Source organism: Zeugodacus cucurbitae, chromosome 3 (assembly GCF_028554725.1).
Source record: "Zeugodacus cucurbitae isolate PBARC_wt_2022May chromosome 3, idZeuCucr1.2, whole genome shotgun sequence".
Classification (NCBI taxonomy): domain Eukaryota; kingdom Metazoa; phylum Arthropoda; class Insecta; order Diptera; family Tephritidae; genus Zeugodacus; species Zeugodacus cucurbitae.
The window spans coordinates 24,308,235-24,331,902 of NC_071668.1; the positions used below are offsets into that span (position 1 = coordinate 24,308,235).

A 23,668-nucleotide genomic window follows, 5' to 3' on the forward strand; every position below is an offset into this window, starting at 1 on the left:
TGGAATTCCCGCAACTAGAAATTGCAAAATCTTTTAATTTTTCAAAATCTTTAACCAGGATTTTGGAAACAGTGTCTTCGATGTTATCAAATTTTTCCTCGTTAATCACATCTTCGTTACTCACAACATCGGGTTTTGTATATATTTTCTTGAGATCTGAAATATTTGCGAAGGCCATGTAGAGTCCGAAACTTTTGATAAGCATAAAACAAAAAATAATTCAAAATTAATTTGTAAATAAGTACCAAATACATATGTCAATTAATAAGTGAAAAATAAAGTGCTGTGTGAAATGCTTAGGAAATATAAATATTATTAGTGGCCGGGCCACGCATCGCTGTGGATAAGGTATAATGTATGTTAAATTCTTTTCTAGTTAACTATTTGCAGATTAATACATTTTGATCGAAGTGTTTCAACTTTTCGCCATACAATGTTTTGTACGTCCGTTATTCTCATTATCAAAAGTACATAAGGATGTCAAAATAATATGCATCCGATTTGGATAAAAGCGGTCAAAGAGTAGTGTGTAGTGTTACGTCCATTATCTAATTTTTAGTGAAGCCTTTCTCTACTATCTTGAGAAGCTCTACTACTTTCACTACTTTCCAAGTTTTCCGTCAGCTTTAGTACTTTGCGATAAATATAACAAAACTCTGTCTTTGATTTTTTCCCGCCAATTTATCAAACTAGAATACCAACCTTCTCAAAGTATTAAAGTCTTATTTTTTCTTAACTTCTTTTTTTATTTTTTTTTTTGCATTTGTCCGGTTTTGTCTATCTACAATATGAGATATATTGCTAATTGTAACGTGTACGAAGTTGTATTAAGATATCTAGATTTCAATTCAAATTATCGCTTGACCGAATGGACAGACGAATGGATATTGCGACTAAAATTTGAAACTTAAACTATCCTATCTTTTAAGTTGTACCAATCAGGCGCCTAAATACCCATTATACCCTCCAATTTATTGATACAGTTTTATTAAGATAACACACAATATGACCCATATATTCGGCATAAAGTCCACTAGAATAATGAAAATTTATATGTATGAGGGCTGGTATAATTCTTGAACCAATTTCACTAATTTTCACCACCAAGGTACACTGTATCCAAAACTATATGATCACTTAATTTTTCTAAGATATCTCACATATTAAGCGATATATGCGGATATAGGGTATGGGATCATATGTAGAAGTTTACGCAAGTGAGGCAAGTTTCCGATTGCCATTCACTTGGGAGTGGCCAGGAACGTTTCTTTTGCATAATACTCAAGTTGCTCAAGACTTCCGGTTTAGACCAAGTGAAGCTTCTACGTGAAGTTTCTACGGTTCTGCGTAGGGGTTTGGGACCAACCACATAAAAAAACCTCCCCAATGAAAGACCAAACAGTGCCTCTGATGAGAAATCCCACTTTTGATGATGACCATCACCCCGGTGGATGACCGTCTAGCCACAATCCGCATCAAAGCGAGGTTCTTCAACATATCGCTGATTTCCGCCCACGCCCAAATGGAAGAGATGGACGATCGACGCTGCCCCCGCCGCGATTTCAACGCTAGGGTGGGTAAAGAAGGTGTATTTGGCACAACAGTCGGAAAATTCAGCCTCCATGACGAAACATGGCATGAAGATCACACAATCTGTGCCAATTTTCGTTGGCCTCCTAATTATCGCCTATCGCCGGTTCTATCGAACGTACTGTGTGAAATACTAAAGCCCACAGTCAACGAACTGATTGGACCTTATCAGTGTGGCTTTAGACCTGGAAAATCCAAAATTGACCAGATATTCACCATGCGCCAAATCTTGGAGAAGACCCGTGAAAAGAGGATTGACATACACCACCTTTTTGTCGATTTTAAAGCTGCTTTCTACAGCACTAAAAGGAGCTGCCTTTATGACACGATGTCTGAATTTGGTATCCCATTGAGCAACACCAAAAGGTCCGTTATGATTGGAAAGGACCTCTCCGAGCTGTTCGATACTAAACGAGCTTTTAGACAAGGTGACTCACTATCGTGTGACTTCTGTAACTTCATATTGGAAAATATAATACGAGCTGAAGAGCTAAATAGAAAAGATACAATCTTCTATATGAGTATACAGCTACTGGCGTACGCCAATGACCCGCGCCGTTAGTTCTGCTTTTTCCAGACTAGATAAGGAAGCGAAGCGTATGGGTCTGGTGGTGAACGAGGACAAGACAAAATATCTCCTGTCGTCAAACAAACAGTCAGCGCATTCGAGTCTTGGCTCCCACGTCAATGTTGACAGTCATAACTCTGAAGTCGTAGATAATTTCGTCTATCTGGGAACCAGCATTAACAGCAATAACAATGTTAGCCACTCTTGCCAACAGGTGCTACTATGGACTGAGTAGGCAATTGAAAAGTAAAGTCCTCTCTCGACGAACAAAAACCAAACTCTACAAGTCTCTCATCATTCCCGTCCTACTTTACGGTGCAGAAGCGTGGACGATGTCAACATCCGATGAGACGGTACTAGGAGTTTTCGAGAGAAAGGTTTTGCGGAAGATTTATGGTCCCTTAAATATTGGCAACGGCGAATACCGTTGACGATGGAACGCTGTACGATTTATACGACGACATTGACATAGTTTAGCGAATAAAAAGATAGCGGCTACGTCATGGATGAAAACACTCCTGCTCTGAAAGTATTCGATGCAGTACCCGCTGGTGGAAGCCGCGGAACAGGTCGACCTTCACTCCGTTGAAAAGACCAAGTGGAAAGTGACCTGGCTTCACTTGGTGTTTCCAGTTGGAGCCAGAAAGCAAAAATGAGGAATGAGTGGCTCGCTCTGGTGGATTCAACGTTGTTGCGAGCATGTAAAAATGATTGTTGATTGGAGTACTTACACTGACAATATGAGCGAAAGCAGCAACAGTATGATAATACACAATGACCAGAATTTTAGTTTGCTGCATGATTTTGCTTCATAATTGCGCCTTTTGTAGTACCATACTAAGAAAATAATCCTAGAAATAAAATGTACAATTTATCATTACGAGTACATAATGTAGAGTATTGTGTTTTGTAAGTAGGGCTCTAAAGTAATACCGGTCCGCTCGATAATATCTCCAGTACGTGTACCACCTCACGAAGTTCAAAAAGTGAACAAAAGTAGTATTCAGTACTTCATCATCCGATTTCATACAACATATTGTTTCCTAACGCCTATTATAGTTATAATAAAATTTAATATTAATGGTCTGAAGAGAGAGAGATACGATATAGAGTGTATATCTAGATTCTCAACTTTCGTATACAATATTACAATGCACTTCAGGAATTGCTCATATATGTATGTAGATGGTCTTTGTAACAACAATACAAAACAAAAAAAGCTGGCTGGATTTATAAAGTCCTCAAGCTCGCGAGTGAATATCGTCATCGAATTAAGAACTCTCAATTATCATAAACTCATTCATATAACAGTATTCACAACTATTCACTCGCTACTTACATCATTATCACTACTAAAACACATAAAACAGCAAGTACGATAAGTATGTAGAACACTCTAAATAATTTGGCGAAATCTTGTCTATTTGTTTTTGGGCCATAGCTGTCCCCCTTCACATATCCTGAAAAAATAAAAAGAAATTATTTAATTTACAATAGAAGTATTATGAATAAATTTGGGAGGAAGCGAAGTTTAGATCAGATCAGCTGGAAGACCCAATTATTATTCTACTTTTCTTACTTACTACTGCTAATTATATTATAATATGATGGTATCCTTACACCGGATGCTATAATGGAATGATATATCAGTCAACAAAATTTCTGCGTAAATATTTTTTTGACAGAAAAGTGGTCGACCCATATGTTATTACAGCACTCTGGTCCAATAGTTTGAATAACATCCCTTACTCAGATGATTTGCAATAATACAACGGAACAGATAAGCCCAAAAGATGGCAAACAGAGACACCGAAAATCAATTCAGACGCATTATTTTGAACCTCCCGAAACACACAAGAACTGGCGCTGCTTACCCGCTGGTATTGTATTAGTACCGAAGGTGTCCAAAAATACTTCCGTAATTTCATCGAATAATGGATCTGGTGAACAATATAAGGTATCCGGGTCCATACCCCTCTGCATGCATGATAACATCTTTATTATTTTACTGAATTGTTAATTGCGTCCACATAAAATTAATTGAGTTCAGTTGGCAATTATAAAAATAATTTCCAAAAAATTATATAAAATATTCTTTCAATATAAATAATAAATGAAAATTTTGTATTTCTTTCAGTCTGTATATAATACTTCATTCTTTTGATTCATATTACAATGTAAACTCTTTGGTGTAGAGTACAGAAAGATTACGTTTTTCTTTGAAATTCTTTCTCTTTGTAATTGAAATGCTTTTAATTCGTTATTATTATTTTTTATTTTAATAAGGGTTAAGTTTTGTTTAGCTCTAAACTTCTGTCGTACATTGATCCAACTGATATATAATATATGTTTATATATGGTGGACCGATACTGTTAAAAGGAACCCAGGTGTATTTCTTTATTAAAAGTAGGAGAGGTAGATATGTATATGTAGATAGAGAGTTCAAAATGCGGATGTCCTACATGTTACATAATTTGTTCATGTGAAACAGTAAAATTTTGGTAATAAAAACAATTGTAAGGAACAAGTATCAATATTAACAATTTAATCAATATTAACAACCTTTTTAATATGATTAGGTCTATGTATATTAGGTAGTTCGTTAGCTATATGAAACCATAGCTAAATTAATATTCGGTGTTATCCTTGTGTGGTGGAGGGCGCTTCATATGTCTTCAAGACTATTTTAGCATTTTTAAGGCGCAAACGGATCTATTGCTTTGAAACGTAACATTCTTCGTCCTTGAGTGAAGTGAGGATTCACTCTGGTGTTAAGCGCTCACTGACGATGCGCCCGAGACTGGTAAATAAACGTCTACCCTCACTTTCAATCGATACCAGTTAGATCTTCACGATTAAACTAGTTTGGGTGCCTGACCACAGAGGAATTCTAGGTAATATAACTTTTAAGGCTAGTTACGTTAGCCTTAACTACAATAGAATGTGAATAAGGAGGAGCATCTACGCCTTTGAGATCTACTGGACAATTGGGCTTTAGATGAGCTGGGCATGGGCTGGTCAGTCACAAGATCCTTCTTCTGACCTAAGGGAAATCTCGTAAGATGTCAAGGGCGCTCAACCCCTCCTTGTGGAATGTTCCGTCTATGCAAGATCAAGTATAAAATTCTGTGGATCTCAATTTTTGAACATCCTCGCGAATCGGTGACTGTAGTAGTAAACAATATATGTATGCAGCTTCACAGCGCTTCGTTTTAATCTTAATATATAACCTAACCTAAGTCTATTAACAAAATACCGTTGAATGTTTTGGGGTGAAAAATCCTGAAACTTTGATGGCTGAGATATGATGTCATCATACCACCATATAGTTCGGCGATAACATCATATTATAGTGTTTAGCAGCATTATGCCTTTCTAAGGCATAACTTTTAACTTTATTTAACAGCTGATACTATTGGTGTTGTTCATGCTGGTTCCAAGATATGGAAGGTGTCGGTATGGAAGGAGTCGGTCAAGCTTGGTTTCGAATTTTTCGCGTTTTCTCCAAATATTGATTTCTGGTGATGTCAAGTTTGATTTTTTGCACTTTTAAGGAGATTATGAGATCACGCTAGGGTTTACGTAGGGTGAAGTATGAGACATATAAGGCAAGAGTTATGGTTTATGTTAGTGTGTAGTGGTAGCGCGGGGTCAAGGGTGGGACAGATGATAATATTTGTCATAAAGGCAATCATATGTTAAGATATCTATAAATACGCTTTCCACTAGCATATTAAAGTTTTCAATCTCAACATATATTTTATTGAATGAGTGTGACTCAATTAAAACCTTGGTGGAGGTCAAGTAAGCGAGGGGAAGTTATGACCCGATTTCACTATTTTTTGACACAGGAGATATATTATTAGAAAAAACATATTCCCTTTGAATTTCTTTTGTTGCTACTTTGGACTGAGTAGGCAATTGAAAAGTAAAGTCCTCTCTCGACGAACCAAAATCAAATTCTACAAGCGCTTATTATTCCCGTCCTGATGTATGACGCTGAAGCGTGGACGATGACAACATCCGATGAGTGGACTCTTGGGGGTTTCGAGAGAAGGGTTTTGCGCAATATTTATGGAACGATGAGCCGCTTACATCATTATCAATACTAAAACACATAAAACAGCTAGTACGATAAGTATGTAGAACAATCTAAATAATAAGGCGAAATCTTGTCTGTTTGTTTTTGGGCCGTAGCTGTCACCCTTCACATATTCTGAAAATATAAAAAAAAAAATTATTTAATTTACAATAGAAGAATTATGTAAAAGTTTGGGAGGAACTAAAGTTAAAGTTCAGATCAGATCAGCTGGAAGACCCAATTATTGTTCTAAGGGTTGGCTGCGTGCATGTCGGAGCTGCGATAAGTGATAAGAGCGTCGATAAGAGCAGCGACAAGAGCATAGCGTCGAGTTATAGTTTTGTATGGTGTGCATAACAGAGCTGCGATAAGAGCGTAAATTGCATTTGCAATTTAAGTTTTGTATAGTGAACAGCTAAAAAAATGAGTGATTCTGAAGAAGAAAATATCACTGAAAGTTTCATAAAAAAAATTCCAAAAATTTAGTATATTGTTGTAATTTGTATGGTATTTTCGGTAAAAAAGTTTTCATTGGCTCTGAGGTCTTCAAGGTCCATATCTAGGGCTTTGAAAATGTATGTAAAGTGAACCAATCATTCAAAATGTGTTATATGAGGGGTACGTATAGTCTTTTCAATTGCGATTCTGTTTTTTGTTTAACAGCTGATACTATTGGTATTGTTCCGGCTGGTTCCAAGATAGACGAAATTATCTATAACTTTAAAGCAATGGCTGTCAACACTGCCGTGGATTGGGCAGAGCACACTGAGGTTCCAATCGTCGGGCATGCTTTGGTCTGATAGTATTCTGCAAAGAAGCTGATACAAGTACCTTGTTAGTTTTTCGCCGCAGTATTTTAATATGCCGACATTTCATCAGCCTCCCTGCTCTGTTATTCTTCAAGTGGATAATTGTCATTTCAATTTCGGCACATCATCGATTTTGGTATCTGGTTCGCCATCTAATGGTGTGGAACTTTCACTGTCATTCAGCAGGTTGGGGAAGTGCTTCCTTCATAAACTCAGTATGCCCTGAATATCAGTGACCAGATTATCTCATTGGTCCCTACATGAGAATGCTCCGGTCTTAGACCTTCTGTAAATCGCCACAGCTTTTCATAAAACTGTCCGTTTTTCCAGCTCTTCATACTCTCACATTTCGGACTCTTTATGTTTATGTCTGCAAGTGCGTCTCGTTCCCCACTTCTTTCGATATTTATTCCACCCCGTATATGTTGTGGTCAATAGGAACTTTGCGAGGTAGGCAGAGAACACATATACATATATATTAGAGCAAACACATGAATTACCGATTGAAATGTGTAAAAAATTAAAGTAATAATTATGAATGTTCGCCGAATCACAATCACAGAAGGCGCTGATAATGTTGGCAAATCGATTAGCTCATGCTATGGATATTTTTCGAATGTTTTGTTGAATTTTGAACTAGAACAGTGGGGAATGGAAGTTGTTCAGGAATCACTAAATGAAGTCAACGACCATGCCGAATTACTGAAACGTGTTACAACAGGTGACGAAACATAGGTTCACACACAAGAAATACGGCTCAATCGTCTCAGTGGCAGCATTCTGGCTCGGCAAGACCGAAAGCTGCTCCGCTAGTGAATTCTAGACCAGAAATAATACTGTAACGATGTCCGTGTCTGCATATCCACCCTGGGTCATCGAGATATCGCTGAAAGATCCAAAGGCTTTCCCAAAAATCAAGTTTGATACGAGTTTCGATGATTGGAAGAAGCGCTGGCATAAGAGCATATTAACGAATGTGGACTATTCTGAAGGCGACAACATTAATGTAAACGGATGTATAAATATTGCTTTTCAAAAATAAAATATTAAAAAAGGTTATAAATATAATTGTATTTAATTATATAATATAATATAATTTTTGGAAAATTTAAATTGAATACAATTTAATACAATTAGATGTAATTTCTTTCAATGCTCATACACTCACATATCATCACCAACTAAAATTCATTCGCTTTGGTTTTTATTTTTTATTTTCACCTGAAAATATAATTACACTTTACACTATACAATACTAGGTTGGGTATTGAGCCAAACTGTATATTTTCCTGGAGATTGAGTCGTAAATAAAAATACATATTTCCGGTTTTTGAAGTAGCCTCCAAAATTGTCCTCCAATTTCGAAAATACTTACCACTTTTTGAAAATCGTTATTATTAATTAAAGTATGTGTCACTAGAAAATCTAAAATACATTTTCCTAATATAACAATGATCAATAACATTTTTCGAGCAGGTTTATCTATACTACCATTATAAAGAGGAAAGATTTGTATGTATGTTTGTAATGAATAAACTCAAAAACTACTGTGCCGATTTCAAAAATTCTTCCACCATTGGAAAGATACATTCACCCCGAGTAACATAGGACATATTTATTTATCTCATCTTTCTGGAAATAGTTCCCAGGTGAGGGTATCACAACGATCAGAACAAAATATTAGAAATATACAAGCTCGCAATAGGGCGTCGATCTCTGAGCGTTCCCAACGCCTTTATAATCAGACACATAGACAACGGACACCAAAGAGTAGAGGTCGTAATCAAGTATTAACTCATTGTGATATGATATAATTTCATGTTCGAATTTTACTCATTTTACTTTTTTAAAATGAACCCACGCAAGAAACGGGAAAGTACATACATATGCATAGGAGAATGTGTATAAGGGTGTAAAAACTTATTGAAATGTTTGTTTAAACACGTGCGAAGCCGGAGCGTTCTGCTAGTATTACATTTTCTATGTTTGAAAATATAAAAACTTTATATTTCGAAAAAACACAGTGCCTAGTTTTTAAAATTTGGTATGGTTGTGAATGTGGTTATATGACCTTTCTAGTGGTATGTGTATTTATATAATATTAAATTTAAACTGTAAATCTGTCAGCAATAAACACTGAAATAAAAAAATCTAGTTTTTTGAATGAGAAGAAACCTGAATTTTCAAAAAACTATAATTAATAATGGCGTTTTCAGTAAAGTAAAGATCGAAATTCAAAAGCGAATATTTCGATTATGGAGGCTTTACTTATAACTCTATAACCAATTCTCAATAATAACTCAATAAAAAGATTAATTTGGTTCAATTAAATACTACATAAAATTTATTCATGGACTTACGTCATGCGACATGTGATGTATTTCGGGATTGGTTGAATGCTTTCAAATTAATTAATTTTTTTTACTTTGTATCTAACCCGCGGATCATCCCGTATTGAGTTTATTACATGCTTTGGTAGAGTTATAGCTGGCAATAGTATTGAATAAGCAGAGTCTCTACCCAAACTATCATCACCTTCTCTATCTCTGACTTCACGGCTCGTGCTGTAAAATTAATTTTTTGTTGATTATTTGTGATTATGTAGATAGTAGATATGCGATATACTATAAAGACGAGTGTGAGTGTATATAAAGAACTGAAATAATTTTTGTAGATCTACAATTTTATCTCTCCACTATAAAAATTCTAATGATCGCATATCTTAAGAGCTCCATACATAAACACATAGACAGTTTATTATTACCTTGACAGCAAACGATCCTTCCCGCTACATTTGACGAATAGATACAATAAGCAAGGCAAAAGCAGGAGAGCCAAAAGTGTGCCCAACAAGAATATAAGACTCCCAACCCAGACACCATTCTACAAATATATATGTATATATGGTAAAACTATAATTATTGGAGATGTGATGTTTTGGTATTGACAAAAGAAATACCGTTATATGGGGTAATTTTTAAATGGTAATTACACAAATTAATCTTACCAATGTGTATATGTCACAGTTACAATATTTCTCCTGCTTTATCCTTGAAGTTCTAAACATATCATCACAGGTTCCAAACTGAAGCTTAAGCTGGTCCTCAGATTTTATTTTAAAATCAGTTATGTTTTGAACGAGGTCGTTAAGTTCTCTAATATATGCCGAACAAGAGTCGATAGTTGTTTGACACATATCATTTACTTCATCAAGAGCCGTTCGGAATGTTTCGGCAAATTCTGTTCCAATATCAAAAGCACTAGTGCAACTTTTATATATTTTTTTAGTGAATGGCGTGTCCATTTGTTTTGCCAGATCCAAAACACAGGAGGTTTTACGAATTCGGTCCGAATAATAAGTTTCGGTTGATGGGAAGTCAGTCATGCTTTACATTGAAAAAATATAATGGTAAAACAATGAAAATATATTTGGTCTGTACATATACATATATAATTATTTTCTTCTTTTTATGCAAAGTTGTTAAGTTTTAAGTTGTTCACTCCTGAACTAATGAATCTACTACCGAATTTAATGGAATTTATCAGTTTGATCTAACATGGGAGATAGGAACGTGAGAGACGAAAATCTCAAGTCTTATAGGAAATGCCCGACCGTCTGACCATTCGGTCGATAACGTGGTTAAAAATCTGGATATCTTCCAGACTTTCATATTCGCCAGATATGACTACATGTGACTTTTTCCTATTTCTAAAAATAAAGAACACTTTAAGGGCATTCTTTTTACAAGCATATGAGAAATCACTAAAAGAGCTAGCGGTTGTCTCAAAAAGTGCGTTTGCGAAGTGTGTCGACGTTTGGAAGAAGCGCTGGCATAAGTGCATAATTTCGAAAGGGGCTACTTTGAAAGTGACAACATTAATATAGATGAATTAATAAATATTTGTTTTCAAAAAATAACATTATCTTCAGATGTTGAACACTCCTTGAATATATTTATTTATGGGTTAATTATAGCACTTTATTGGTTATCGGTTAACGCCATCATGTGGACGTGGCAATGCCAATCTACAACAGCAACTGTCCGATGGTGTCAGGGAACATGACACCATTCCTTTACTCAAGTTATAGCTTCCTTGAATAGACAGGACAGACAGGCAGATTTCCGGAGTTCAACTCTACTCGTCACTCTTACCGCTATAGTATATATATAACTCAATACCTAACTCGATTAGTTTAAGATGTTATAAACAACGTTTATATGAACAAATATAAACATGTAAATATCTGTCCAGTAAATATCAATCCGGTTTATACTTATCAGAAGCCAAATTTCTAATTTCTGTTGTCTCAGATCTCGAGAAAATACAATTTAATTTGGGAGAGTATCTAAAATTCGATTATCTGTCTTTCTTACGTTTTCGCATATTCCTTATACTTGCTTTCGATGTTTTTTAGCCACTTTTTATCTATTCCTTTATATTGACAAAAACATTCCTTTGGATATTCCCTAACCGACTCATCCAATTTAAATAAGAATAGTCGTTCCAATGGGGTACAAGTGTCTATGCAATCGTCATAAATTTCAGAATCATCGATCGTATTCCATTCAGATAAACCGTTTATCCAATGATTTTCTGCCAATAATGTATACACATTCTGATTACTCGTGCATGCCTGAAGCATCCTACGTCTGAAACTATCCACATTTGCTTTTCTGTAAAGAAACAAACAAATATAGATAATTTGGTACTTTACACAAATAAAATTATGATAAACCGGTATTTGGTAGTGTGGGATCAGATACCTTGCATTATATTCACACAATCCATTATATTCAATAACTCCATAGAAGAAATGGTAAAATGTGACGAAAGCCATGAGAATGAAAACCAATGTGAGCATTATGTAGATACTGAAAGCGTCAGATGTCGAAAAGATAGAGCAATGCCAAAAATTATATTTGTGGGTTAGTGGTGAAGCTTACAATATGAGAGGTTTGACCATAGTTTTAAATTTCAAACACAAACTGCACAATAGAAAAATAAGAAAAAAGATAAGAACCTGCAAATAGTTTAATATTTAAAAAATACAGTTCAGTTAGGTACGTTCTTAAACATGGTTGTAGATATATTGTACAAATTGTACCAGTTTGAAAGTCACATTAAAAACACTTACCACAGTGGCTATAATACATATAATGTATCCAAACTTGTATGGAGCCTTATGATCCCTAGTTGTCGTCTCAAATATCGATTCAAACTTTTCGTTAATAAAATTTCTTTGTTGGTTAACGCTCACCGCTTTTGAGTATACAAATTTGCATTTGTTCAGTATTAATTTCGAATAATGATTTTATTGAATTTCGATTCGATCAGATTTCTAAATACTTTTATTTTGTCTCTAAAAGTATTTTAAACTAGGGGTATTCGTTTAAATGTGTAAAAGCCTCGTAAACCTCGTAAAAAGTATAAGTTTACCATTGCGTAATTGACTTGTAAAATTTGTATGAAAATTCATTTACGCACATCGGATAGGTTTACGTAGCGATTGCGTTGCGCAAGTAATGTGTATAAACTGACGTGGAATATAAGATCAAGCCTAACTGCACAATTTAATGGAAAATATCACAATTACGACTCCTCCGTCGCTAACGCCAAACAAACTTGCGATATTCGATAGTTAAATACAAACTGTAATAGGGGATCTGAAAAGATTTAGTTTCTTTCTTTTCTTTGGGGTTCTGGAAAAAAGTTTCCAATTGTATTGATATTGGCAAAAATTCGATCGCAAACTGTAAATTGTAAATCAACGAAACACCAGTTTGCAAAATCGCTAAAAATAGCGCTATAGCGAAGACGAACACACAATAGCCCACAAAAGGCTGCTGGAGGCACTACAGGACATTAAAAGATGTACGCGACAACGCAAACAAAAAACATAAAACATTTTTGGTGGAATCATTATACTGTTGGCATGTGATTACGCCGGACTCATCCAGTTATTCCTCGATCAACTGTTGCTGATTGACTAATGACTAAAATCATCTAATTTGTGGCGGCACATAAAGAATCGCCAATTAACGAAGAGATCAAACTGCGATTATAGAAGCAGTTGCTAGACCTTACTGTAGTTGGCACCTCGATGGATTATTTACATTTCCAACAGATTAATGTCACTTCAAAAACTCGAAAGAGGAGCTAATCCGGACATAATAACGAAAATATTTAATATCATAGTTAAGATAATACTAATAAGGGACATCGGTTAACATCTAAGTAAAATGGATTACAGAAAATGTGATTGCAAATTTATATTTAGTGATGCCAAATAAGTATATTTTTATCTTAAGCGGTTGACTTTCGGGTTCGAAAGGGTTAATTTCGCGTTCTTTTCTATATTGGTTATCTGGGTATGATATTTAGTATTGAATACTCAAAATAAACGCAATTAGATTACCGTCATTTTTATACTCTCGCAACAAAGTTGCTAAAGAGAGTATTATAGTTTTGTTCACATAACGGTTGGTTGTAAGACCTAAAACTAAACGAGTTAGATATAAGGTTATATATACCAAAGTGATCAGGGTGACGAGTAAAATTCAAATCCGGATGTCTGTCTGTCCGTCTGTCCACCCTTGCAAGCTGTAACTTGAGTCAAAATTGAGATATCTTAACTTGGAACACGTGTTCCTTGGCACCATAAGAAGGTTAAGTTCGAAGATCGGCGTAATTGAACCACTCCCACGCCCACAAAATGGCAATAACCGAAAACATATAAAGAGCTATAACTAAGCCATAAATTAAGCTATTGAAATATTAATATAATATAAAATTTGGTATGAAGGATCGCACTGTGAAGGGGCATATATGGATGTTATTTTTTTTAAGTTTTTACTTCTACCTACTAAGTTCTTTGTACATATCTTGTAAACTATTCAAGCTATATCAAGGAAACTTTCTAGAGTCGTTTCTTTTAGGTACTACCTTATACAGTCCAAAAATGGAGAAAATCGGATTATAACCGCGCCCACCTCCCATACAAAGGTTATGTTGAAAACTACTAAAAATATTTTAATTCAGTAAGGAAAACCACCAGAAACCTTAAATTTCAAATGGTATACAAAATTTGAAATGTGCGTGGTTCCGCCCACTTATGGGTCAAAACCCATATCTCCGAAACTACTCGACCAATTTCAATGAAATTCTGTTCATAATATCTTCCTAGCTTCCCAATGATATGTTGTGAAAATAGTGCTAATCGGTTCACAACCACGCCCACTTTCGATATACCAGAGCTCTGAAATCCATCTGAATCGTTTACTTTACAATATATAAAGTAAGCACTAGTGAAGATATCGGAACAGAGCTTTATAAAAATACCGCATTTAAAGCTTCGCCCTTCTAAAAATCGTCGAAATCGGTTCTAAAGTTTTCAAGACCCTATATATCAAATATGAGGACCTCAGCGCTTCTAACAAAATTTTTACCAAAAAAATATAGGCAAGTCAAGTCTCTTAGATATTTTGAAGATATTCAGAAGGAACATGTTTCTTCTAATAATATGTCTCCGTGCCAAAAATTAGTGAAATCGTGACATATCTTCCCTATATCCCATATAACTAATATCAGGATTTCCAACTTTCATTGGACTTTGTACCATATATGTATATACCAAATATGTGTATAAAATGTTCGGTTACACCCGAACTTAGCCCCTCTTGTTGCTAAATGACTTCAATATTTGTAGGGATTGTTCCAAAAAAATTTAACAAATTTCAGTTTTTCGCTTACTCTCGCCGTAAATGTATGAATATGTGAGATTGGTAAATATATTCGCTTAAACGAATACCACTACTATAATTAAACATTTGGGGTGCAATTTTATGCTTCCTTCATTTAAGACTACACTTTACAGATTACAGTAAAAATATTTCAATTTTTATTCCACGAAAAATCTTGAACGAATCGATATATAGAACAACTGTGTTTCAAACCTTAAAGTGTATTGCTTAACTGTGGGAATGATTAACCGCCGGTTTCCCGAAATTTTTTCATTGAAAATTAAGTTTTATTTAATTTTAATTATGATTTTTATTTAACTATAACTAATTTAACTATGATGTTAGTAAGAACAGCAGCTGATTTATATAAACAAATAAATTGGATTAGTTTACCAAAATGAAAAAGAAATAAAAATCAACTGATAGGAAAACGTGAAATGAAATATAGTTGCATATGGCAGTATTTAAATATTTAAATGGCAAAGTGGGACCATTTAAATAGAAAGTAAGTCAGGTGGTGAAACTGAAATTAATTATTTTTCACTTAAATTTGTTTCGTGAAACCGGCTGTAAGAGATGGGAGACAGGTAAGTGATTAAGCCTTATACTCACTTGAGGGTTTGACACAGTGCTTATTTCATACATTTCCATACGTACATATTTCATCAAAATAATCCTCTATATGCATACAAACGCGTATCTTCCTTAGATCCGATTTCGCAGTTATGGCGTAGTAAGGCATCAGTTTTGTAATCGTCAATGAGATATTGTGTAAGACCCACCACTGTGTCGAAAAAAAATGAAATGAAACTAATAGAATGTGGAGTAGACCTAGAAAAATTAAAAATCATTCGGCTACAAAGAAGGGAAGGGCTATGTTCGGGTGTAACCGAACAATATATGCTGTCGAAATTCATTTATTTAATATTATTAAGATTACACACACATCGTTCCGTATATTCGCTATAAATTCACTAGAGTATTCGAAATCATTATATATAGTTTATGGGGAATGAGGTAATTCCTGGATCGATTTCACTCTCTTTCACCATCAAGCTACAGTATATCCAAGATTACACGATCACTTAATTTTGATAAGATATCTCAAATATTAACCGATATACGCGGAATAAAATCCTCCGAGAGTGGATGAAAATCCACCCATTTTTGCACAGGGGCAGACTATTAGAAGAAATACGTCTATTTTGAATTTCGATTACTGGAGCCCTGAAATGTTATAGCCCGATTTCGGTGATTTTTATAAGGGCTATGCTACACTAGAAATACAGTATTTGTGCAAAGTTTTGCCCCAGATTTTTTGATATTTTCACTGGTGCTTAACTTATATATTTTAAAGTGAACGGGTCAGTTGGACTTCAGAATTGTGGTAAATGGGAACTAAACGTGGCTGTGTATGGTTTTCGCCCATTTTTAAACAATAGAATTGAGATGCCAAGGAAATGCTTTGAACCGAATTTCGTTCAAATTGGTCGATTATTAGCTAAGACATGATCATATGATACGAAAACATCCTTCGTATGGTGCCACGGAACATGTGTACCAAGTTTCATCAATATATCAGGAGAGTGAAGAGATCTGCAATCAGAGACACAATGTTTGAAATGAATAAATTATCCAGGGTCCAAATCATTCAATTTCAGACAATTAACAATGCTATCTGCCATTGTTTTTGGAAGAACTCATGGATAATTCGACAGCGTAGCGAATATAATAATTCAAGGTTAAAAAGTGAAGTTTTTGACAGACCACCCATTTAACATAATTTGGTGTAATTAATTTGGTTGCAAGGACTTACGTCACTTAGTGCAAATATATAGTCATCAAAAAGAGTGATATTATTATCGAGGACAATTTTTCGTCCTTCCTCTTCCACGCTCATATAAGCACTAAAATTTCGTGCAAACATTCGGTATACTAGAGAAGACAGAAGAATTAAAATAGTTATAAATGTAATGCATATCAAGTAAACTGTAATTTTTATAACATGTACCATCTTCATGCCGTAACATATAGGCAAAAGACGTAATGATGTGGTCGTCGATGTAGTTGCTGAACTTCTTGTATTTTTCGGATGATATTTTCCTCAATTTGGTTGTGGCAGAGTAAAGATCCTTTAGGGAATCTAGAAATGTATACACAATAATCCATAAATGCCGTTATGGAAATGTTGAATTGATTGGCTAAAAATTGTATAGTTAAAAGATCTAATATTTTCGACGTACTGGAATTCCCGCAACTAGAAATTGAATTGGTTTTTAATTTTTCAAAATCTTTAACCAGGATTTTAGAAACAGCGTCTTCGATGTTATCAAATTTATCTTCGTTAATCACATCTTCGTTACTCACAACTTCGGGTTTTGTATATATTTTCCTCAGATCTGAAATATTTGCGAAGGCCATGTAGAGCCCGAAACTATTGATGAGCATGAAATAAAGACGAATTCAAAATTAATTTATAAATAAGTACCATATATGTCAATTAATAAGTGAAATCAGCAAATTGATAAATTAGTTTGCGGAAATTAAAAAAGGGAGTAAATTACTACATCTGTAAAATATTTTTTAGTGAAAAGAATAGACCCATGCCGTAACATATTTTATTATATTTTTTATGCTTAGATAAATTTATTCTTCTCGATACTGTACTTTCCCATGCTCACTTAATTGAGGATAAATTCGTTAATTGACCAAACTAAGGTAAAGTGCTGTGTGAAATACTTACAAATAATATTAAACAAGTTCGGGTGCAACTGAACATTTAATACTCTTGCAATCTATAATATAAAAATGAATCGCTAAATGTGTTGCTAAGCGCATAACTCGAGAACAGTTGAACTGATTTCGCTAATTCTTTTTTTTTAGAATATCCCTTGAAGAATAAGTGTGGTTCTTACGAAAAAAAAAATTAAAAAATTGCACGAAAAAGTATAAAATCCACACTTTCCTAATCTCCTATTCAAACAATTTGTATTCTATAAATATAAACATGAATTACTGATCGTTAGTCTCACAAAAAGTCGAGAACGACCACACCGATCTGGCTAATTTTAGTTGTGTCGATAGCTCAAAACAATTTGTAAAAAGTAAGGAAAGGATTAAGATGACACACAATACTGACCCATATGTATATTCATAAAGACCAATGGAGTAACGAAAATCATCATAGTTTGCAAAATCGCCAAAAATAGCGCTATAGTGAATATTCTCCAAATATGCAAGTTGATAATTTGGGAAGTACGGCGCATAAAAAATCGCTTATTTAAGGACTAACATACAAGTGTTTTTGCAACAACATCAAACTGAGATTGTAGAAGCTGTTGCTTAATACCTCGATGGATTAATAACACTTGAAATATATTCCTGTCTCTTCAAAAACTCAAAAATGTCCATCGTGCTTTTCCGGCAACAATATAATTCCCATAATTGGCTGAGTGAACGACCAATATTGATCGCAAAAAGCAAAGATGTCGTCGATGTCAATGCGACAATTTAGAATTTCGTTCCAGGAGAGCTGACAAAGATACAAATCAGTCAATCGTAGTCAACTATCCCAAAGGATTTTTATAATCATTGAAATTGCCACGCTGTATAACATAAATCAACCACGACTTTGTAATGGAACAAGACTGGCGGTGTAGAAGCTAATCAATATCGTCATCGAAGCCAAGATTGAGCCAACTTTGTATTTAGTCATTTGCATTTAACAAGCTATGTTGATTTGCATCAATCATTTTCAAATTTATCGGCTATAACGTTTTGGTCTTTATGCGTAAGAATTTTTTCTCTGTATTGAAAAATTTATTAATTTAACGTACCTACACCTTAGCCACAAAAACGTGTGGACGGGTCTGCTAGTTTATTGATATAGTTTTATTAAGATTTTTTATTTTAGATTGTAGAAGCTGTTGCTTAATACCTCGATGGATTAATAACACTTGAAATATATTCCTGTCTCTTCAAAAACTCAAAAATGTCCATCGTGCTTTTCCGGCAACAATATAATTCCCATAATTGGCTGAGTGAACGACCAATATTGATCGCAAAAAGCAAAGATGTCGTCGATGTCAATGCGACAATTTAGAATTTCGTTCCAGGAGAGCTGACAAAGATACAAATCAGTCAATCGTAGTCAACTATCCCAAAGGATTTTTATAATCATTGAAATTGCCACGCTGTATAACATAAATCAACCACGACTTTGTAATGGAACAAGACTGGCGGTGTAGAAGCTAATCAATATCGTCATCGAAGCCAAGATTGAGCCAACTTTGTATTTAGTCATTTGCATTTAACAAGCTATGTTGATTTGCATCAATCATTTTCAAATTTATCGGCTATAACGTTTTGGTCTTTATGCGTAAGAATTTTTTCTCTGTATTGAAAAATTTATTAATTTAACGTACCTACACCTTAGCCACAAAAACGTGTGGACGGGTCTGCTAGTTTATTGATATAGTTTTATTAAGATTTTTTATTTTTGTTTTTACAATTGTACCTAGCATACAATGATTAAATACTAACGACAATTCAATTCTAGTAAATTAAAATTAATTAATGTCAGAGAAATTCATTTGCTGCTACAGTTGCCTTGCTAAGTCTGAAGGCCTCTTACGTTTCAGTCGGTTTTCTCATTCAGCAGTTCCGATGAGTCTGGATGCCTCTTCATTTACATGATGTATAAGCCTCATTTCGTGAGTCTTTGCAAGTTTGGTTAATTCGTTTACTACTGAATTCACACCAAGATCACGGTGAAGGTCAGCAGATCTAACATACCAAGGAGCATTAACTATAATTTTACTAAGATAACACACAATTTGACCCATATATTCGGCATAAAGTATGCTAGAATAATGAAAACTAATATGTATTGGGCCTGGTATAATTCCTTAACCAATTTCACTAATTTTCAGCACCAAGGTACACTATCCAATACTATATGCTCACTTAATTTTTCTAAGATATCTCACATATTAACCGATATATGGAGACCCCTGCAAACGTTTTAAGGATCACCATCCGGACTTTTAATTGGGAAGGTACCTCTGACCAGCTGGTTGACGTCCTTATACAACTAAAGCCCTATTCACCGCCATCCTTGTGACATCTACTACAGATGCCATATAAAGGATAGCAAATTTGGTGTTCGATTTGTGGTGGGAGAGACCTTCCGTCGCCGAGCCCTGGCATTCACCCCGGTGGATGAACGTTTAGCCACAATCCGTATCAAAGCGAGGTTCATCAACATAACGCTGATTTTCGCCCACGCCCCAAAGGAAGAGAAGGACGATGGACGCTGCACCCGCCACTATGTCAAAATCGTGCTTGCAGATTTTAACGTTAGGGTGGGTAAAGAAGATATCTTTGACTCAACAGTCGAAAAATTCAGCCTCCATGACGAAACATCGCCAAACGGCCAGAGGCTGATTGACTTCGCTGGGGCCCGAAATATAGTTGTCTGTAGTACCAGAATCCACCATAAGAAAATTTATCAAGTTACGTGGCTGTCTCCAGATCATGTTGTTATAGACGGAAGACATGTCTCCTGTGTTTTAGGCGTGCGAACGCTCCGAAGACAAAATATTGACTCGGACCATTATCTGGTAGCGAAGATACACACTCGCCTCTGCCAAGAAATTTTCTACTCGTCTTGCACTCCTGCTCGACATCTCAAATTCATAGCATACCGCTGCAGCCAAAACAATTGATCTCCGTCAACGCCAAAAACCAGTTGGTACGATGAGAATTGTCGTTCCGCAGTGGAGAGAAAACAGACTGCCTACCTCGAAACGTTGCGATTGACCATTACACGTTCGTGGTGGTATAGATATCGAGAACTGAAGGGGGAAGCGAGACGCAATTGCCCGCTTGAAGAACAACAAAGCGAAGGGGCCTTATCAGCGTGGCGCAGACCACAACTGACAGCACGAAAAGGAATTGCTTTTATGACGCTATGTCTGAATTTGGTATCTCAGCTCAACTAAAACGGCTATATAAACTGACGTTGGGTAACACCAAAAGCTCCGTCAGGATGGGGAACGACCTCTCCGAGCCGTTGCATACCAAACGAGGCTTCAGACAGGGTAACTTACTATCGTGCGACTTCTTCAATCTATTGCTGGTAAAAATAATAAGAGCTACAGAGCTAAATAGAGAAGGTGCAATCTTCTATAAGAGTGTACAGCTGCTGGCGTACACCGATGATATTCATGTCATCGGAAGCAACAACCGCGCCGTTTGTTTTGCCTTTTCCAGACTAGATAAAGAAGCGAAGCGTATGGGTCTGGAGGTGAATGAAGACAAGACGAAATATCGCCTGTCACAAGCAAACAGTCAACGCAATCGAGTCTTGGCTCCCACGTCAATGTTGACAGTCATAACTTTGAGTCGTAGATAGTTTCGTCTACTTGGGCAGCGTTAACAACACCAAGAATGTCAGCCTAGAAATTCAACGCAGAATCACTCTTGCAAGTCACTCTTACAAGTCGCTTATTATTCCCGTCCTGATGTATAGCGCTGAAGCGTGGATGGTGACAATATCCGATGAGATAACTCTTAGGGTTTTCGAGAGAAAGGTTTTTCACAAGATGGAATGAATATTGGCAACGGTGAATACCGCAGATGATGGAACGATGAGCTGTACGATTTATACGACGGCATTGACATAGTTTAGCGAATAAAATAACACTCCTGCTCTGAAAGTGTTCGATGCAGTACCCGCTGGAGGAAGCCGCGGAAGAGGACGACCTTCACTCCGTTGGAAAGACCAAGAGGAAAGTGACCTGGCTTCACTTGGTGTTTCCAGTTGGCGCCAGACAGCAAAAAGGAGGAATGAAGGGCGCGCTCTGGTGGATTCGGCAATAATCGTTTAAATCGGTTCCTACGCAAAATATATATATGTATATGTTTAGTTTTATGATTTACAAACAAAACTATGAAAACTTATGTGAACAAAACTAGAATACTCTCTTAGCAACTTTGTTGCGAGCGTGTAAAAATGATTGTATTGTTTCTAGGAGTACTTACGCTGACAATATGAGCGAAAGCAGCAACAGTATGATAATAAACAATGACCAGAATTTTATTTTGCTGCACGATTTTGCTTCATAATTGCGCCTTTTGTAGTACCATACTAAGAAAATAATCCTAGAAATAAAATGTACACTTTATCATTACGAGTACATAATGTAGAGTATTGTGTTTTTATAAGTTGTGCTCTACAGTAATACCGGTCTGTTCGATAATATCTCCAGTAAGTGTACCGCCTCACGAAGTTCGAGCAGTGAACAAAAGTAGTATTCAGTACTTCATCCTCATATTTCATAACTCCTTTTATAGTTAAAATAAATTTTATATTAATGGTCTGAAGAGAGAGAGAGATACGATATTCGACCATAGAGTGTATATCTAGATTCTCAACTTTCGTATACAATATTACAATGCACTTCAGGAATTGCTCATATATGTATGTAGATGGTCTTTGTAACAACAATACAAAACAAAAAAGCTGGCTGGATTTACAAAGTCCTCAAGCTCGCGAGTGATTATCGTCATCGAATTAAGAACTCTCAATTATCATAAACTCATTCATATAACAGTATTCACAACTATTCACTCGCTACTTACATCATTATCAATACTAAAACACATAAAACAGCAAGTATGATAAGTATGTAAAACACTCTAAATAATTTGGCGAAATCTTGTCTATTTGTTTTTGGGCCATAGCTGTCCCCCTTCACATATCCTGAAAAAATAAAAAGAAATTATTTAATTTACAATAGAAGTATTATGAATAAATTTGGGAGGAAACGAAGTTTAGATCAGATCAGCTGGAAGACCCAATTATTATTCTACTTTTCTTACTTACTACTGCTAATTATATTATAATATGATGGTATCCTTACACCGGATGCTATAATGGAATGATATATCAGTCAACAAAATTTCTGCGTAAATATTTTTTTGACAGAAAAGTGGTCGACCCATATGTTATTACAGCACTCTGGTCCAATAGTTTGAATAACATCCCTTACTCAGATGATTTGCAATAATACAACGGAACAGATAAGCCCAAAAGATGGCAAACAGAGACACCGAAAATCAATTCAGACGCATTATTTTGAACCTCCCGAAACACACAAGAACTGGCGCTGCTTACCCGCTGGTATTGTATTAGTACCGAAGGTGTCCAAAAATACTTCCGTAATTTCATCGAATAATGGATCTGGTGAACAATATAAGGTATCCGGGTCCATACCCCTCTGCATGCATGATAACATCTTTATTATTTTACTGAATTGTTAATTGCGTCCACATAAAATTAATTGAGTTCAGTTGGCAATTATAAAAATAATCTCCCAAAAATTATATAAAATATTCTTTCAATATAAATAATAAATTAAAATTTTGTATTTCTTTCAGTCTGTATGTAATACTTCATTCTTTTGATTCATATTACAATGTAAACTCTTTGGTGTAGAGTACAGAAAGATTACGTTTTTCTTTGAAATTCTTTCTCTTTGTAATTGAAATGCTTTTAATTGTTTATTATTATGTTTTATTTTAATAAGGGTTGACTTTTTTTAGTTCTAAACTTCTGTTGTGCGTTGATCCAACTGATATATATAAAGGTATATATATATATATATATATACAGAGGTAGTCAAAATTATTTACACATCGGACGTTTTTTTCCAAGTTTCACACAAAAAGCTTTCGCTTGTTGTTGTTGTTGTCGCAGGGTAACAAAATGCTATTTTGTTGTAAACCTTGATCTATTCCCGAGCGAATGAAGTCGGTTTGGCAAAAATAGCTAGAAATATGGCGGAGAAACAAGCAAATGAACTGAAGACTCGC

The 23,668-nt window shown here is 35.3% G+C and overlaps 2 protein-coding genes across 7 annotated transcripts in view; both read right to left on the minus strand.

The window, feature by feature from the left end:
• LOC105214793 (uncharacterized) overlaps nt 1-6,321 on the minus strand; it is a 30,902-nt gene extending 24,581 nt beyond the window's left edge. Inside the window, exons 1-4 of one of the 5 annotated variants that reach the window (XM_054226732.1) lie at nt 4,033-4,316; nt 3,498-3,618; nt 2,890-3,009; nt 1-191 (exon numbers count right to left, since the gene is read on the minus strand). In XM_054226732.1, the coding sequence (XP_054082707.1) occupies nt 1-191; nt 2,890-3,009; nt 3,498-3,618; nt 4,033-4,153 (553 nt within the window). In that variant the 5' untranslated portion in view covers nt 4,154-4,316. Of the gene's footprint in view, nt 192-2,889; nt 3,010-3,497; nt 3,619-4,032; nt 4,319-6,254 lie in introns of those variants that run through there. The other 4 variants (XM_054226741.1, XM_054226736.1, XM_054226739.1 and 1 more) reach the window with 4 other exon arrangements.
• LOC114804301 (uncharacterized) lies at nt 90-23,261 on the minus strand. 2 transcript variants are annotated; one of them, XM_054226743.1, is made up of 15 exons: nt 22,971-23,261; nt 22,436-22,556; nt 21,836-21,955; nt 17,035-17,225; nt 16,803-16,934; nt 16,608-16,726; nt 15,449-15,575; nt 12,187-12,311; nt 11,996-12,072; nt 11,816-11,923; nt 11,426-11,725; nt 10,057-10,435; nt 9,814-9,932; nt 9,410-9,613; nt 90-156 (listed from the first exon to the last, which is right to left on the minus strand). In XM_054226743.1, exons 1-14 carry the CDS (start codon nt 23,089-23,091, stop codon nt 9,457-9,459), a joined length of 2,196 nt encoding a protein of 731 aa, XP_054082718.1. In that variant the 5' UTR covers nt 23,092-23,261; the 3' UTR covers nt 90-156; nt 9,410-9,456. The 2 variants fall into 2 exon arrangements, with proteins under 2 accessions (XP_054082718.1, XP_054082717.1); XM_054226742.1 differs by lacking the exon at nt 90-156 and adding an exon at nt 8,101-8,270.
• Between the last annotated feature and the right edge of the window lie 407 nt (nt 23,262-23,668).

Excerpts from the sequence above, each read along its gene's own strand:
- LOC114804301 (XM_054226743.1), bottom strand. The coding sequence starts at position 23,091 with ATGTTATCATGCATGCAGAGGGGTATGGACCCGGATACCTTATATTGT. Across the intron at positions 21,956-22,435 it reads GTTTTAGTATTGATAATGAT|GATTATTTTCTTAGTATGGT; the intron begins GTAAGTAGCGAG and ends TTTTATTTCTAG. Across the intron at positions 11,924-11,995 it reads ATGGTCAAACCTCTCATATT|TATCTACATAATGCTCACAT; the intron begins GTAAGCTTCACC and ends TGACGCTTTCAG.